Below are 18,394 nucleotides of genomic sequence, written 5' to 3' on the forward strand. Positions count from 1 at the left end.
ATGTAACATTCCCTTAATGTTTTTTTTTTTTTAAAGGGGTCATATGATGCTTTTTTAAAGATCAGACCCCTTTAACATTCACATGACCTAGATAAAACGTTTTTACAATTTTTTCAAAGCTGGATGTTTCTGAGAACATTCAGAAATAATGTTTTCCTAACATTAGTAAAACATTCTTAGAACATGTTTTGTTTGCTGGGAAACCCTATAGACTTTTCTGGTCTGTTTCCCCAGTTGTATGATGGTCCAGACAACACAGCAGAAGTTCTGGGAGGTTTCTCAGGTTCCTCTATGTTAGGTCAGTCGTTGACCAGCACGTCGAATCAGCTGTGGCTGGAGTTTTATTCTGATCAAGAGGATACGGCTGAGGGTTTTAAGCTGGTTTACAGCAGTAAGTCTTCTCGTACACTTGCTTTCTTCCACACTGCTTGTAGAAACACACACACACACACACTAGAGCTTCCAGCCTTTAATCTGTCACAACCAGACTTAGATTACATGACTTCAGTAGCTCTTAGTCAGCTGCCTGCCCGGTGTAGCTTTTATTACCCAAAAGTGAAAATAAAGTCAATCTGCGTGCATGAAGCACATGCTGTAGACATTTGAGTTAAGTTCATTTGGGGTGTTCACAAATTCGTGTGTAGAGCTCACAAACTCCTGAAACTAGTCGTGTGTCGCCCACAAGCTAATAGAAGCAAGTGGGACATGTAACATCAACAGTGTTTCACTAATATTTCAGACTTGATGAGCTTTGATGATAATTAAATTCACTCCTACCAAGGCTGCAAATTACTGTACTTTTATTAGTCCCATCTGGATTTCATAAAGCTTCAATTAAAACGGATGTTCTCGCACAATGCTTCGCCATAATTTACTGATAAATGAGAGTCCTCTGTGGGAATGTGTCTGAGTGCTGAACTCCTGCACCCATATAAAAGTTCCAGCATTTCTTATTCAAAAGTTTGCGGTCAGTTTTTAATGTTTTTGAAAGAAGTCTCTTCTGCTCACTAAGGCTGCATTTATTTGACCTAAAATACAGTAAAAATAGTAATATTGTGAAATATTATTATAATTTAGAATAACTGTTTTCTATTTGATTATATTTTAAAATATAATTTATTCCTGTAATGCACATCTTTTTTTGTGTCTTGCCTGTCACAGCTTTTTTGTGATTTGCTGCATTATTCTGCTATCATTCTAATATGATTTGATACATTGTTTTCAGGATTCTTTGATGAATAGAATGTTAGAAAGAACAGCATTTATTTGAAATAGAAATGATTATTATTATACATTTCTAATAAGATTATAAATGACTTCACTGACAATTTTGTTCAATGTAATGCATCCTTGCTGAATAAAAGTATTAATTTCTTTCCCTCAGAATAATCTTACCAGCTCCAAACTTTTGAACAGTAGTGAATGCATAAAGGTTTACATTTAGGATGCTGTCAGTGCATTGATATTGTACAAAAATGGTCAAAAATGAGCACTCACCAAGTGTCAAATGTCATTAAAAATTGGCTTTGGTAAGTAATTAAAATGTTACTGTTTGATAATACAAGTGATTTACTCAAATGTTAGCCTCTATCTTTTTTAGGAACCAATGTTTTATCAAATTGTAAGAAAGATAATCTGACCATCGTGGACGTAAATGACTGAAATATGACATCCAAACTGTATGCTAAAGAAAAATAAGCAAAACAGTTTTGCTACAGTTTGTCACAAATATACAGAGAAGCAAAATAATTACAACTAAATAATCTAGTTGTCAATACAGTATTATGGGCAGGTGTATTAATTTCTACATGCATTTCTACGTGCAAATGCCTACAGATATGAATGAGGTCTCCTGCTCCCTCTCAATCTTTGTGCCATAAGCCACCTCTCACCTCACAGTGGAATATATTAGCTCAATTAATTTTCATTTCTGGATTAATATCTTCATTTCATTGTCTGCTTGAACTGTATAATTGTCCCCAGCACTCGCTACACCACACACATGGTTTATTGCTTTTTAAATGAAACCCTTTGAATTAGCGGCATCTTATGCATGGATTATTAGTGCCATTGAGAAAGCACAGAGACTCTTAATTTCCTTTGTTTGAAATTATAGGTTTTTCTTTTCTCATGAGAAGTTTTCTAATGTGTCTACCACAGTTCACAGTGCCGTATTATTTAATATCTTAATCATAAAGCGTGCACAAGCTCTGCAGCAGGATTATAGCTGGTGGTAGCGTAACAGTAACGTCCCAGCGTGAGGAAAACATGAGTGTGAATGAGGTTATCGGCGGTATTGAGCACCGCTTCGGCTCTTTGAGAATGGAGGAGTGACTTACTAATGCCCAGCGCTGGAGGCGTTTAGATGGACTTGCTCATTTACTGCGTGGCACTGACAGCCTCTCATTTGTCTATCAGGCACTGATAACGTGCATTTGGCACTTAAAAAAAGTGAAAGAGAACTCAGAACAAAGTATAATTTAAAGGAACAGTTCACCCAAAAATTTCTCCCTTATTTAGTCTCACACCATTTCAGATAGATTTTTTTATATTATATTATATTATATTATATTATATATCAAATTATATTATATTATATTATATTATATTATATTATATTATATTATATTATATTATATTATATTATATTATATTAGTAAGGAATAATTAACGATGTTGAATTATTAGAAAATAATTCATTATACCTCGGGTGTGCATTATTTTCTAATAATTCAACAGACCAGAGTCAAGTATTCCACTTCTACTATGGTTACCACACCTCAAATATTGTTCAGATGTTGTATTTCAAGACATTCATCAGGTGTTTGCCCTTAAAACGCACTTGTGTGTAGGATTAATTTCTAACTCGTGTCATCCCACGCCTCCATTTGTAATTCCAAAACGCCATTTTAGACCCAGTAATTGAGGCTTGAGCCGTTGATAGCAGAATAATGCAGTTATTAATGCAATTATGAGAAAGAAAGAAAGAAAGAGAGAGAGAGAGAGAGAGATTAAAAGTATGTGAATTACCTGAGTCTGTGCGTCTCAACAGAGTTCGGCAGCAGAGTCTCAAGTAATAGCGAAACTGTAAGTTCATCTGATTCAAGAACAGCGCCGTATTACCGCGCTTGTCAAGTCAAGTCAAGTCACCTTTATTTATATAGCGCTTTTAACAATACAGATTGTGTCAAAGCAACTGTACAGCATTAATTAGGAAAATAGTGTGTCAATAATGCAAAGTGACAATAGTAAACACTCATTTTTCAGTTAAAGGCAGTTCATCATTGAATTCAGTGATGTCATCATCAGTTCAGTTTAAATAGTATCTTTGCAATCAAGTCAACAATATCGCTGGAAATGAAGTGTCCCCAACTAAGCAAGCCAGAGGCAAAAGCGGCAAGGAACCAAAACTCCATCGGTGACAGAATGGAGAAAAAAACTTGGGAGAAACCAGGCTCAGTCGGGGAGCAGTTCAATTAAAGGGCTGCAGCAAAGTCACATTGTGCAGAAGACTCATCTGGTTCCTGTGGTCTTGTCCCGGTGGTCGTCTGAGACAAGGTCTTTACAGGGGAATAACATCTGTATCTGGTGTTCATCTAGTTGTCCTGGTCTCCGCTGTCTTTCAGGGCTGTAGAGGTCCTCTCTAGGTGCTGATCCACCATCTGGTCTGAATACGTACTGGATCCGGGTGACTGCAGTGACCATCTGATCTGGATACAGACTGGATCTGGTGGCAACGGTGACCTCGGAATAAGAGAGAAACAGACTAATATTAGCGTAGATGCCATTCTTCTAACGATGTAGCAAGTACATCGGGTGTTATGGAAAGTGTTCCCGGTTCCGCTTGTGAGAAATGACATGTAGCTTTTAAGTTGTTAAACTGTTTTACTGATAAAAATCATCAGAGCAGCGCTGACAACAGGTTTCTGTGTGTGTGTACGTTTCTGTGTGTGCGGGTATGTGTCTGTACTGTACAGAATGTGTGCGTTTGTAAAGGAGAGGGTGGTAGAAATGGAGTGCTTTCCATGCATCATAAAAAATAATTTTGTTGCAAAAACATGGAAATAATTGATATTTTTAATTTAATTTTATTTTATTTTTCCAGTAACAAAAAGCATCACAAGACTTTCACACATTAAATATTATGTTTTATAATACATACAATAAAATGTACATTTGGATGTAGTCACAGTTTCCACCAAAATATTAAGCTACAAAAACTGTTTTCAACATTGATAATAATAAGAAATGTTTCTTGAAATTGAATAATTTCAGAAAATTCAGCTTTGTCATAACAAGAATAAATTGCATTTTAAAATATATTTAAATACAAAACAGTTCTTTATTGTAATATATTGTAAATTGTAATACTATTTCACAATATTAATGTTTTACTGTATTTTAATCAAATAAATGCAGCCTTGGTGAGCAGAAGAGACTTCTTTCAAATGCTTAAAGAAAAAAAAAAAATCAATTATATTATGTCTGTCATAAACTCTGCAGCTTATTCTGCCCACTTACACATGTAGTGGTGGGCAGAATAAGCTGCAGAGTTTATGCCAGTAGTCAAAAGTACTGGACTCTCTGAGTTTACTGTATCAATATCATTAATGTGATATTATCTTGATTAATTCTGCTAGTTGCTTTGATATGTGTGTTCACACAAGACTAGATTTTAGAGCTGAATGAATCTGCTATTATCCATAAACTCTCTATAACATCCTCTGCATTTTCATCTCCAGTCAGTAAAGTCTTAATTGGCAGGCGCAGTGTTGCTCATGTTATTGTCTCACAGTATTATCAGGCTGTGTGTTCATATAAATGTGAATATTATTATGGCTGTGGATTTATTTCTTTGTTTTATGTGCATAACAAGGTTGCATTATGCAGACTCAAAGTGAATTTCATAACGCCGTGTGTCGGTCCGCTGGGAGAGTAACTCCTGGTGGGCTTGGATTGTGTTTCTTTCACCCACACCTAGTTTTAATGAATTAATTAGCTTTATCATTCTCCCGTTAAAATCTGATTAGGATTAAACGGTTGGAATGATATTATTTGTACTCCTCTTCACTGTAATTGTATATGACATAGGAAATACACAGGAAATTGTGTTTGCTTGTAAAATGTAATTGTACAAATCAGAAAGGGGAGAGTGGGAACTTCATTTGGAAGCTCGGGGACAATTTTGCAGCCCTGCAATTCAGTTGATTTTAGAGGTTAACTTTGTTGAAATGATTGATATGATTGTTATGAAGCAGAAAAACAATTTGGAAGTCCTTTCAAATTTTATTTTTACACATTACAAAAGTATCTGAGCACCCCTTTTGATTAATAGGTTTTGCTATTTTAGCTTTACTCTTATAGTACTGCTTGTTTGTCTGAATGTGCAGATTCCTACATCCTTGTTCCAACATCTAGTGGAAAACCATTCCAGAAGAGTGGACATTTTTATCCAGTAGCAGTAGGGAGGACCAACTTCATATTAATACCCATGGTTTTGAAATGAAATGCTCAGCAAGCATGTTTGGATGCACATGATTCTGGTCTTGTACTCTATTTTGAACTCCAGCAGCTTGGTGCAATTCCACACATGGCTGGGTGGTCTCTAACATATCAGCTGCGTGTTTCTTCAACCGTGGCCATCTTTAGTCATGTTAACGTTTAGAAAATAAATGTTCTTAGAACACACTTTTCACACTCTCTCTAATTTATTTAGGTTTGTGTGTGATAATGTATCCTAAATACTCAATGTATATGTTTTTTAAGTTCAATGTTATATTTTTACTTATACATTTATCTCATTAAAAACCAAGTGCAATAACTTTTGAATAAATCTTAGTAGTGCTGTGTGTGATGGAAATGATGTCAGTTTAATTTGTGTAAAAGTGTATAATACATTTTTTTGTGATCCAATAAATATTAACGTGCAAAATATTTGAAATAAAAGAGAAAAGAAAAACAAATGAATTGCAGTATGACGGTCAGGGTTTTTATAGTCAACTAAGAACTATAACGTAACGAGAAAAAAAAAACGTTTTATTTGAAATAATGTTAACTGAAGTAAAATTAAATGTGTATATATATATATAATTTCAGCTTGTTGCCAAGGCAACATTTCAAATTTTTATTTAGCTAAACTTGCAGTATTAAAATAACTAAAACTAAATAAAATAAAACTCATAAATACAGATTAATAAAAACTATATAGATATATTTGTAAATGAATAAAAATGTCACAAATGCAACACAAACTACAAAAAAAAGAAAGATAAAATGGTACTAAAATAATACTATTTGAGATTATGGGAATTTTCATGTTTTAAGATTGAAAGTCTGGGTCTGAGATGAGTAAAAAAAAAAATAATAATAAGATAAAAGATAATATAAGATAAAAGTTGAAAAGTAAAAAGGAGGGGAAAAAAGGGAGTGATGAATAATGAAAATGATGAATACATGGTAAGATGTTCCCAAGCAAGAAGTTTTAAAAGATGTTTTAATGTGACCTTCATATAGCAGTAATCTTGAAATCTTTCAAATCTAAAGCCACCCCCTGGGAGCACTTCAAAACACCCACTGATGTTCCTTTCACATGCTTTTCTCCTCCAGGTTTTGAACTTTCTCATTGTGACGAACCCGGTGTGCCACAATTTGGATCCAAAGTCAGCGACCAAGGCCACTTTGCTGGCAGCGTGGTCACGTATCGCTGTGATCCTGGCTACAGTCTCCATGGCAGCAGCATATTGAGATGTATGACGGGCGAGAGACGGACGTGGGACCACCCGCTCCCCTCATGCATAGGTAATCCATTGCAACCCTTCACATGCAGCAGGACGAGACATCGGCCACAGCCACTGGCATGTGCATCCTTAATCCTGAGCATTTATCCTTACATGGATTCCACTTAATTGCACGTGCAGCTGTGTCCGTTGTGTGACTACAAATACCACGCTTGTTTTTGTTGTGAATAATTGATCTACTAGAATCTGTCACGCATCTTACACCGGTGCTGGAACGGCAGCTCTGTGTTTGATGTGTTTACAGCCTGATTTCAGTCCTTCTCCGTCTTACACATTTTACCCAATTAAACTTTGATCCCGATGCGTTGTGAAGATTGACGTAATTGTTGTTTTTGTTCACCTTGTATGGCTTCTTCATGTAAACACAAGACTGAATCTGAAGTGTGTAATTTTTTCTGATTTTGAGTACTTTCTTTTATCCCAGTTTAATATAGAGACAACTTTAAGCAAACCATGGTTATGCTTTATAGTAAGGTTCAGTTCATTGACATTAGATGCATTAGGTATCATCAACTAACAATGTTTAAAGCATTTTTCATAATAATGTTATTTAGCAAACTTTTTATTTACAAATGTTAATGTATTATGGTGCACACACATACGCATACATATATATTAAAATACAATAAAAAAAGGTATTAATTATATTAAAAAGTATTTAATTTTTAATTTCTACATGATTCAAGATGTAGATTATAAATGCATTTTTGACTGTTAACATGCAAATCTTGTACAATATAGAAATGAGAAATTAACAAGTAAACACACACACACAATTGAATTAAATTTAAATGAAATTTATTTAAATACATTTATTTTTAAATATTTTTTAAATTAATTTTTAGTTTCTACATGATTCAAGATGTTGATTATAAATGCAAAGTAATTTCAGAGCTGCAGCAAGTAATTTTTAAATTGCAATGAACATTAATTATGCACCAGGAATGTATATTCATGTAAATATGTTGCATTATTGATTTCTTGTTAATGTGCAGAAAATCATTTTAGTGTCGCCTGCTTGTTTGGTCATTTGAGAACTACAAAACATTTAGCTTAGCTATGCTAGCTTAGATGTTTACTGGTTGTGTTTTATATTTTGCCGTTCAATGATTCATTTGCATTGTTAATCAGAGATCGGTTCATTGCTCAAATCCTGAGTTTAATGTGCTTATAAGAGCTTGTACTGTTAATGACTAGATAATCTTTTGCTCACGTAGCCTTGAGATTTATACAGTGCAAACTTGAAATACTCATGGGGAAAATGGTTTTTGAGTACATACTCATTTGGAGAGTGAATATTTATAATTGCCATGTTGAAAAGACCAGCATATGTTGTGTTTTGGACGCTGTTTGCTGCTTCCCAGAATGGGATGTTGTCCAGGATGGCGATTTGGTCCCCAGCTGCATAATTATAGACAACTGAGATGCTCAAAGTTTTTAACCTGCTAATCGCATTAATTTACTACTTACAGCTTCTGCATGCTCCTCCACTAGTTTAACTAGCAAAGCATTAGCCAGTTAAAGCATATTGTTTGCTGGTTTGTCTTGGGCACTTTCATAATCATTAAGCATGCCCTCAGTCAACATTATTTTATTCTTGTATTTTATTCTTGTATAAAAAAAAAAAATTATGACCCCAAATTAATTGAGAAACCACATGGATTTTTTATACTTTCAAAAATGTATTTGTCATGCTGTATGACCATTTGATCAGCAAAAAGGTCAAACCAGTTATAACACATAAAAACTAGCAATTTCGAGTTTATATCTCACAATTCTGAGAGAAGTTGGAATTGCATTTTTATATAAGAATTTTGACAAATAATTCAGAATTGCGAAATATAAGCTCAAGTCATAATTGTAAGAATTTCGAGAAAAAAGGCAGAATTATGAGATATGTCGCAATTACCTTTTTTTTAAAAATTTTTTTATATATCCTGTGGTGGAAATGGGCTTCTATAGTGAACAGAGTGACTTTGCTGGTCTACTAGCCAAACCGTCTCTAATCAGCAGCAGGGAATTGTCTTTAGTTTCTTTTTTTCTTTGTTTCCAAATCAGTCACTTGCAAAGTTCCATATCACTAAAGATGCTACCACAGCTACCTATGTAGTCAGCACAGGTAGATCACAATGTTTTCAGAACAAAGCCTCTGTCTCAAAATGCTTAAATCCCAGGCTAACTATAAAAGAACTTCACTTAAGTTAATTGGTCTCATAGAGTTGTCAATGTTTATGGTAGTGCAGCATATACTTGCCTTTTGTATGATGAAATTGATGAAGAATAGAGCAGTCAGAATGAAATAGCCGTGCTCTTTGTAGATGGTATCCGGTGAGCAGTTGCTGGAAGCTTGCCTTAAGGGTCTGCTTGCTCTTATGACAGCGCCTTGGGAATTTAGACATCAAAATGGTGCACATTGAGGCTGTGCTAAATATTTCATGCAAAAGCTAGCTGATAAATGCCTCACTTTATATAGCTATTTATCCTTTTCACAAAACAGATCACATGCAGTTATAAAGTGCAATATACAATATTAATTTTGCTAAAGGTTCTGGAGTTTTTCCTCCAATACTAAATAGGTAGTTGTTGACCACACAGATCGCTTTCTGCTGTTATGTCAACCCTCATGTTCTGTTGAGATTTCTATCTTGATTTTTAGAGACTGCATGTCTGAAAATAACAGTAGTATTTCAGGCAAGCACAAGTTGATACCATGATTCCATGGTTTTTGAGTGGTTGCCAGGGTATCTCTATGTTGTTGCTGAGGTCTTCTGTTGCTTGACTGGTTGCTAGGGCGTGGCTAGGTGGTTGATGGGGTGTTCTGAGTTGCAAGGATATGGCTGGGGGTTGCTAGGGTGTTCTGAGCTGCTTGAATGGTTGCTAGGGTGTGGCTAGGTGGTTGATGGGATGTTCTGAATTGCAAGGATATGGCTGGGGGTTGCTAGGGTGTTCTGAGTTGCTTGAATGGTTGCTAGGGTGTGGCTAGGTGATTGATGAGGTGTTCTGAGTTGCTAGGATGTGGCTTGTTAAATAATTGCAAGAAAAATTTGTTTGTGCATTATTTTATTTTCATCATTCAGGCTTTATTGGCAATGCTGGTCTGTTAGTGACACAACCTGGTTATTGTTGTAGGTGGGTAGCTGAGAAATAGCACACTTTTTTTTTTTTTCAACATTCATTTTTAAAACATTATATAATATACTCTCAGGAAAAAAAAATGTTGTCACTGGGGCGGTACCCTTCCAAAAGGTACTAATATGCTCACTTTACCAAACTGTACTTTTCAGAGTACTAATATGTACCATTTGGGGGTAAATAAGGTACAACAATGTAACTTTTATTTTCTGAGAGTGTAGAAACTTGAGGGTGGGCTTTTGGGACTTGTAGCATTTTAAGAAAAAATAGTTTGTGTATTTTTTAAGTTCAGAGCATTAATATGAAAACATTATGCATATAAGAAAACGTATATTTTTAGGTGCTATTAACTGGTTTCATATTTTCACAGTTTATTTAAATAATCATGCAGTAAGACAAATTAATTTCAGAAGAATTGCAAAAAATATTGACTGTTTTCAAACAGGTTTCCCAAACTCTCCACCCACTCTGCCATAGGTTGAACAAACGCTTAGTCCCGCCACAAACTCACATGATTGGTTGATTCAAAGTGTTGCTCTACGCTTGTGGTGCTCAAGCAAAAAGACCAATGTTTTGATATCCCCACAGAATCACTGTTTACACTTTTCAGGTGAATCAACCTACGAATGGTTTACTTCGTTGTCTCTGCAAATTGAACTTGAATATATGAAAGTATTTAAAAAAGAGAGACACACTCCAGCTCTAAAGAGACCATTGAAATGATATCAGACATCATAATCTCCAGGGGCTGGCTTTCTATTTCTTGATTACCTATCTGAGCCGTCTCTGCATTCATTATATGACCATTGTAATATCAGTAGGTTCTTTGTCACAAGGAAGCCTGTTTGCTCATGAGATGAGTGTTGCTCCGGCTGATCCATAATGTGCTACAGAAACAAGTGCTTTAATGAGCAATGTAATGATTGATGAGGTGTTCTGAGTTGCTAGGATGTGGCTTGTTAAATAATTGCAAGAAAAATTTGTTTGTGCATTATTTTATTTTCATCATTCAGGCTTTATTGGCAATGCTGGTCTGTTAGTGACACAACCTGGTTATTGTTGTAGGTGGGTAGCTGAGAAATAGCACACTTTTTTTTTTTTTCAACATTCATTTTTAAAACATTATATAATATACTCTCAGGAAAAAAAAATGTTGTCACTGGGGCGGTACCCTTCCAAAAGGTACTAATATGCTCACTTTACCAAACTGTACTTTTCAGAGTACTAATATGTACCATTTGGGGGTAAATAAGGTACAACAATGTAACTTTTATTTTCTGAGAGTGTAGAAACTTGAGGGTGGGCTTTTGGGACTTGTAGCATTTTAAGAAAAAATAGTTTGTGTATTTTTTAAGTTCAGAGCATTAATATGAAAACATTATGCATATAAGAAAACGTATATTTTTAGGTGCTATTAACTGGTTTCATATTTTCACAGTTTATTTAAATAATCATGCAGTAAGACAAATTAATTTCAGAAGAATTGCAAAAAATATTGACTGTTTTCAAACAGGTTTCCCAAACTCTCCACCCACTCTGCCATAGGTTGAACAAACGCTTAGTCTCGCCCCAAACTCACATGATTGGTTGATTCAAAGTGTTGCTCTACGCTTGTGGTGCTCAAGTAAAAAGACCAATGTTTTGATATCCCCACAGAATCACTGTTTACACTTTTCAGGTGAATCAACCTACGAATGGTTTACTTCGTTGTCTCTGCAAATTGAACTTGAATATATGAAAGTATTTAAAAAAGAGAGACACACTCCAGCTCTAAAGAGACCATTGAAATGATATCAGACATCATAATCTCCAGGGGCTGGCTTTCTATTTCTTGATTGCCTATCTGAGCCGTCTCTGCATTCATTATATGACCATTGTAATATCAGTAGGTTCTTTGTCACAAGGAAGCCTGTTTGCTCATGAGATGAGTGTTGCTCCGGCTGATCCATCGAGGGTTCCTCGAGATGAAGGGATATCCCGAATTTGGTGCGGATTCGCCGCGTCGTTATGGAGATATGGCTGTTCAAAGTTTCAATGGTTTTCCATAGACTTAAGCTTTAAAGCGTTTCATCCAGGTCGCCAGTAGCAAACAATGGAGCGCGCTCTGCTGGACAAACTAAGTAATTACACCATTTCAAGCATTTTATCTGCGTTATATGTTCTGTAAAAAAAAAATCATATCGGCGGCATATTTGCCGATACCGATATATCGGCGACAGGCTCATATCGGCCGATAATATCGGCAAAACGATATATCGGTCGGGCTCTAGTTAATACGTTAGTAAATACAAATACAACTGTTAGTTGTTAGGTCATGTAAACTCAGGTCCAGTAAAGTGTGTAATTTTTTGCCATACTAGCAACAACAAATCAGCAGAATAATAACATTTTTCAAACAGTCATTTGAGTTCCTTTTATGGTACTTTTATGATGTTTTTTTTTTTCAGTTTTGTAGACGGCATCAGAAATGTTGCCTCGACAACTAAATAAAATTTAAAGTTTAATTTGAAGTTCTAAAATTACTAAAAATAAAAGAAATAAAAATAAATTAATCCTAAATATAAATATAAAAAATGAATTAAAAAATGCAAAAACTCATAACAAAATTACTAAAACTTAGAATTGAAACTGAAAATAAAATAAAAATGAAGCTATTTCAACATATTAATAAATACTAAAATAGAAATATTCTTTAATTAAAATATGAAGAAACACTTGGAATATATTTCTTATTAAATTATCTGTTGATTTGGTGATGTTAGTATAGCCAAAAATTACACAGTTTACCTTTAACAGATACAACTTGTGATTTTTATAATGTATTTATGTGCTTTAGAAGTATTTTCTTAGCAGAGGTGGACAGTAGTGAAGTATTTTTACTTTACTCAAGTAAATTGAAAAAGTATCTGTACTTTATCAGAGTGGGTTTTCTTTATAAAACTTTTACTTCATTACATTCCAAAGCATAATGCCATACTTTTTACTGCACTACATTTCATAAATAAAAAAGTTTTTTTTTTATTAATTTATTTTTTTTATTACCTTTAATACTTAAGAAAATGTAGTGCTTTCTTGTACTCAAGTAAGACTTTGAATTACGTTTACTTGAGTAAAAGTAAGAAAGTACTAGATTTCTAATGTAATTACGTATTAAATGATATTTAATATGAAACGTAGTGCAGTAAAAAAGTACAATATTATACTTTGGAATGTTCTGAAGTAAAAGTTTTCTAAATAAAAACACTTATAACTTACAGACACTTGAAAAGTACTTTTACAGCAGAGTAAAAATACTTCACTACTGTCTGCCTCGGTTTCTTAGTTAGTTCATGTTAAAGGGATAGTTCACCCAAGAATGAAAATTATGAATTTCTTTCTTCTGTTGAACATAAAAGAATATATTTTAAAGAATGTTGGTAACCAAACAGTTGCTGGTCCCCACTGATTTCCATAGTATGGGGGAAAATAAATAAATAAATTGTATGGAAGTCAGTGGGGACCAGTTTGGTTACCAAATTTCTTTTATGTTCATCAGAAGAAAGAGACTCATACAGGTTTGTAACAACTTGAGGGTGAGTAAATGATGGCAGAATTTTCATTTTTGGGTGAACTATCCCTTTAACAAATGTTAACCAACGGAATCTTATTATGAAGTGTTACCTAATTATTTATTTGATTAGATTAAGTGTGGGGATTTCAATCTATGTAAGTGAGTGTGAATCAGGCTGTATTATTATTTTTTTTTAGTCTGCAGTTCTTGGCATTTGACACGGAGGCATCACATGATATCCTGAAGGTTTGGGACGGGCATCCGGAAAACGAGATGGCCCTGAAGGAAGTGAGTGGTTCACTGTTACCCGACGGCGTTCACAGCACTCTTAACGTGGTCACCATCCAGTTTGAGACGGACTTCTACATTAGCAAATCTGGATTTGCCATTGATTTCTCAAGTAAGTACTTTTCTTTAAAACCAGAGAGTTTCACAGTACACCGTTCTAGTATCAAGTAAAAAAAAAGTTCAGCCTAATGAAGCCTTAACGCTGATAAACAGTGAAACATTTTAGTAGGGGTGCATAGCATGACTAAAATTTTATATCATGTTCTAAACTATTAATTTTATAATGGTGTGTCATGATTATAGTCGCATGTGATTGATTCATCTTTTATGAATCATTCCAAACCCTTAATTTCAATGAATCGATTCAAAACTTTGATTTGATTTGTTTTCACTGGTTTTCATATATAAAAATAGTTTAATAGTTTAAAATAGTTTAAATTAAAATAACATACTGTATGAACATAAATGTGTGAGGTTATATTGGTGCATATGAATAAAAATAATTAATTATACCATTAAAAAATTTTTGGGGTGGAATGAGATTTTTTTATGTTTTTGAAAGAAGTCTCTTATGCTGACTATGGTTGCATTTATTTGATCAAAAATACAGTAATATTGTGAAATGTTTTCACAATTAAAAATATCTATTTGAATATATTTTAAAATGTAATTTATTCCTGTGATCAAAGCTGAATTGTCAGCATCATTACTCCAGTCTTCAGTGTCACATGGTCCTTCAGAAATATGCTGATTTGCTGCTCAAGAAATATTTCTTATTATTATCACTCTTGAGAACAGTATCATTATACATACATTTACTGTCACTTTTGATTAAATTAATGCATCCTTGCTGAATGAAATAATTAATTTCTGTCAAAATAGAAACACTCCCAAACTTTTGAATGGTAGTGTATGTTCCTTAAGTTCATTTAGTAAAAAAAAAAAAAAAAACGGTGTAGCAAACATGCATGGATTGTTTTTATTACATTTTACTTTTTGCATAAAACACTTTGAATTTAATTGCCTAAAAAAGGAAGCTTGGCCAAAATAATGGTTCCTCTGCCTGAAGAAAGTAAAAGCCTTTTCAAAGTAAGTACATAAAGAGACTAAAAAACCCTGCATCCTTTAGCGAGTGATTTTGCAGTCAAGCAGGACTGCTGTACTGTAGCTCAGACTTATTCCACACCTGTATTAGACCGTGTTCTGCTTAGCAGAGCCCCCAGTGAGCCATTGTTTGCTACCGAGGCCACGCAACCTCATTTCCGAGCGGGAAATGCTAGCTCCTGTGGAGACATCCTGGTAAGTGAAAAGTGAGCACAGCTGGTCACCGTTCCCATTTTGCAGGTTCAGTGGCGACTGCCTGCAGGGACCCGGGGACGCCCATGAACGGCAGCCGCAGCGGAGAGGGCAAAGAGCCCGGCGACACGGTGACCTTCGCGTGTGATCCGGGCTACGACCTGCAAGGAGAGCCCAGGATCACCTGCATTCAGGTGGACAACAGATTCTTCTGGCAGCCCAGCCCTCCTACATGTATCGGTGAGATTTATTCAATTTGCAGCGATGCCGCCTGAGGCCTGTGAAATACAGGCGGCCTCTCATTTCACACTTGTCAGCTCTGACGAAATATCTAAAATAACTATCAGAAGTGACTTGAATCACCCTTTATAAAAGGCCTGAAATAATAAATCTCTTTGATGGAAAGTTCTGATCACAGCGCTCAAACTTCTGGGTTGTGGGAAACTGGGGTGAAGACTTCCCATAAAAAATGCTTCTAGGAAACTGCATTTATTTTCTGGATAGCGGGAGTCTGTGAAACCTATTTTATTTCAACTGCCTTTAAGTTTGAGTCACATTTAGACATTTTAATGGTCAGTCTGGTTTAAAGGCAGAGCTGGAGGTTTAGAACAATTTGAACGGTGGGGGGCAGGAACCTATCAGCTTTGCTCATGAATATTAATGGGGTGATTTGAATTTGACTCATAGCTAGTTATCGAATGATTTATTAGCCAAGATGGTAATTTACTCATATGATATCTAGCCGTTTTGAAATCAAACAGCAGCGCTTGCTCACTATGGGTGGGAAAAAATGTATGTACTTTATAATCTCTTCCAGCTCCTTGTGGTGGAAACATTACAGGCTCATCTGGATTCATTCTGTCACCAAATTTCCCCCATCCGTACCCACACAGCAAGGACTGCGATTGGTTCATCACGGTTCACCCTGATTACGTCATTTCCTTGGCATTTATCAGGTATGATCATCAACTTAAAGGACTAGATACATTTTTGTTGTCCAAAAAAAAGAAGAAACTTTTTAATGACTCTAAAAAGTGGTGTAACCATCACCGAGATACTATTATAGGTTTTAATGATATTTTGAATACATTTTATTTTTTTTATTTATATATTTTAATTTTATTTTGTTAGTTTTAATTTTAATTTTAGTGCATTTGTTTTGTGTTTTTGTCATTTTTAATAGTTCTTGTTCCTTATTCTATGTATAGCTGTATGTTTTTATTCATTTTTATTTGAGTTTTAGTTATTTTAATATATCAATTTAAACTACATGAAAAATAGAAATGTTGCCTTATTTCATTTCAAGTGCTTATTTCACTGCTTAAAAAGACGAGATTATTCCAGCCTACTTAAAATTTCCCCCCCCTAAGTGTCTCAGCCTTTTAATGACTTTTTTTTTTATATTTCTTCATTAGGCATTTTTTAAATTTTTCTCAAGATGGATAAACTACCTAGACATTTTGACTTTGTCCCACAAAAAATATCAAACTGAATTTTTGAAAAGGTTAATCATAGAGGAGATGTTTTCAAGTTGTTGCCAGCATGATGTGCATTTTTAATGTTTCTCTGAATAAATTATTACATCTGAACATATAAAATGAGTGTCACGTCACTGACCCATAGCTGGTTCCATCTTAGACTGTAAATTAGAGTATGGTATCAGACTGTGAGTTTTACAATCAGTGTAGTAATTGGAAAAAGATCTCTCAAGATAGATATTCTCTGAGAGGCCTGCGATTCATTATTTGAAGTGACGTTATTACAGTATTTACAAATTTGTCTCAAATGAATGGCATATTATATGTATATATATATTAATGCATAATATGCATTACTGTTGCAGACCTGGGACAATAAACAAATCTTCTTAATGACATTAATACAGCCGTCTGCTCTCAATACAGTACTTAATGTGAAGTGAAGCCTTTTCTGACTACATTTTCCCAAAGCATCACTGTGCCATTTATGTGCATTTTCCACCCACATCGGATGTTTCCACTTCATAACATTTCCCCCACCTGAAACATATTCAGAAAAGGCTCTTCAAAACATTTTCTGCCTCAGATGACCCAAAAGGTCTTTTAGGAAGATCACAGGCACAGATTTTAACATCTTCAGCCAGGCACACAGTGAAAACTGGATGGAGCTTGTGATGTTGTCAATAAGCACTTGATGAATTTTCATGTTTATAATAGGATGCTGCTTATTTTCTCTTTCCTGTTTTGCAGCCTTCATACTTTATAAGCAATTTGCATTTCTACACTGCAAAATTAAAACTTATTTTAACTACACATTCTTAAATCAAGATATATTTACTGTAGAATAACGAAATGACTTATAAGATAAGTCTTGTTTTCTGAAAATTATATAATGAAATGAGTTTATGCTTAAAATTTTTAATTTTCTTATTTTCAGATTTTTTTCTTCTTGTTTTAAGCATAAATTTGCTTCATTTTGACATATTTTTCAGAAAACAAGACGTAATGGCTCAAGACATTTTGCTTCTCAAGTAAATGTATCTTCATTTAAGAAAGTTTAGATATTTGTACTGGAAAACAAGAGAAAAAGAAAGAGAGAATAAGTTGTGTATATGAATTTGTGTATAAAGTGTATATGAAGATTTAAAAGGTTAAAAAGAAGAAGAAAAATGACAAGATTTTAAGTGTTGTTATTCTGAAAATTGTATTAGAATGAAGTGAATTTGTGACAAAAAAATGTCGTCACGTCACTGACCCATAGCTGGTTCCATCTTAGACTGTAAATTAGAGTATGGTATCAGACTGTGATCTGTGCACAAAAAAAAAAATATTAAGAAAGTTTAGATATTTGTACTGGAAAACAAGAGAAAAAGAAAGAGAGAATAAGTTGTGTATATGAATTTGTGTATAAAGTGTATATGAAGATTTAAAAGGTTAAAAAGAAGAAGAAAAATGACAAGATTTTAAGTGTTGTTATTCTGAAAATTGTATTAGAATGAAGTGAATTTGTGCTTATATAATAAGAAAAAAATGTCTGCCCATGGGATAAAAAAAAAGTCTTGTTTTTTTTCTTGTTTTAAGAATAATCCCACTCGATTTTAATACATTTGAAAGAAGACGACTTAATCTCTTAAGTCATTTTCCTTATCAAGTAAATGTGTCTTGATTTAAGAATCTTTAGATATTTGTACTGGAAATCAAGACAAAAATACTAATAAATAAAGTCATTTTTTGCAGTGTAGAAATGCTAATAGTGATTGCTGTAAAACATGACAATTTAACAAGCTTCCATCTTGACATCACAAGCTCAATTCAGTTTTTCCTTCTGTACATAAAGATGTACAGAAGCAAAA

At 34.2% G+C, this 18,394-nt stretch overlaps 1 protein-coding gene across 1 annotated transcript in view; it reads left to right on the forward strand.

Moving 5' to 3' along the window:
* Positions 1-18,394, forward strand: part of LOC107726638 (CUB and sushi domain-containing protein 3-like) — a 274,484-nt gene that overhangs the window by 123,912 nt on the left and 132,178 nt on the right. Inside the window, exons 24-29 of the mRNA XM_016536300.1 lie at positions 235-391; positions 6,607-6,798; positions 11,834-11,915; positions 13,677-13,879; positions 15,112-15,303; positions 15,881-16,019. Coding sequence (XP_016391786.1) covers positions 235-391; positions 6,607-6,798; positions 11,834-11,915; positions 13,677-13,879; positions 15,112-15,303; positions 15,881-16,019 — 965 coding nt within the window. The remainder of the gene's footprint in view (positions 1-234; positions 392-6,606; positions 6,799-11,833; positions 11,916-13,676; positions 13,880-15,111; positions 15,304-15,880; positions 16,020-18,394) is intronic.

This window comes from Sinocyclocheilus rhinocerous, unplaced genomic scaffold (genome assembly GCF_001515625.1).
Source record: "Sinocyclocheilus rhinocerous isolate Xijiao unplaced genomic scaffold, SAMN03320098_v1.1 scaffold5, whole genome shotgun sequence".
In the NCBI taxonomy this organism is placed as follows: Eukaryota; Metazoa; Chordata; class Actinopteri; order Cypriniformes; family Cyprinidae; genus Sinocyclocheilus; species Sinocyclocheilus rhinocerous.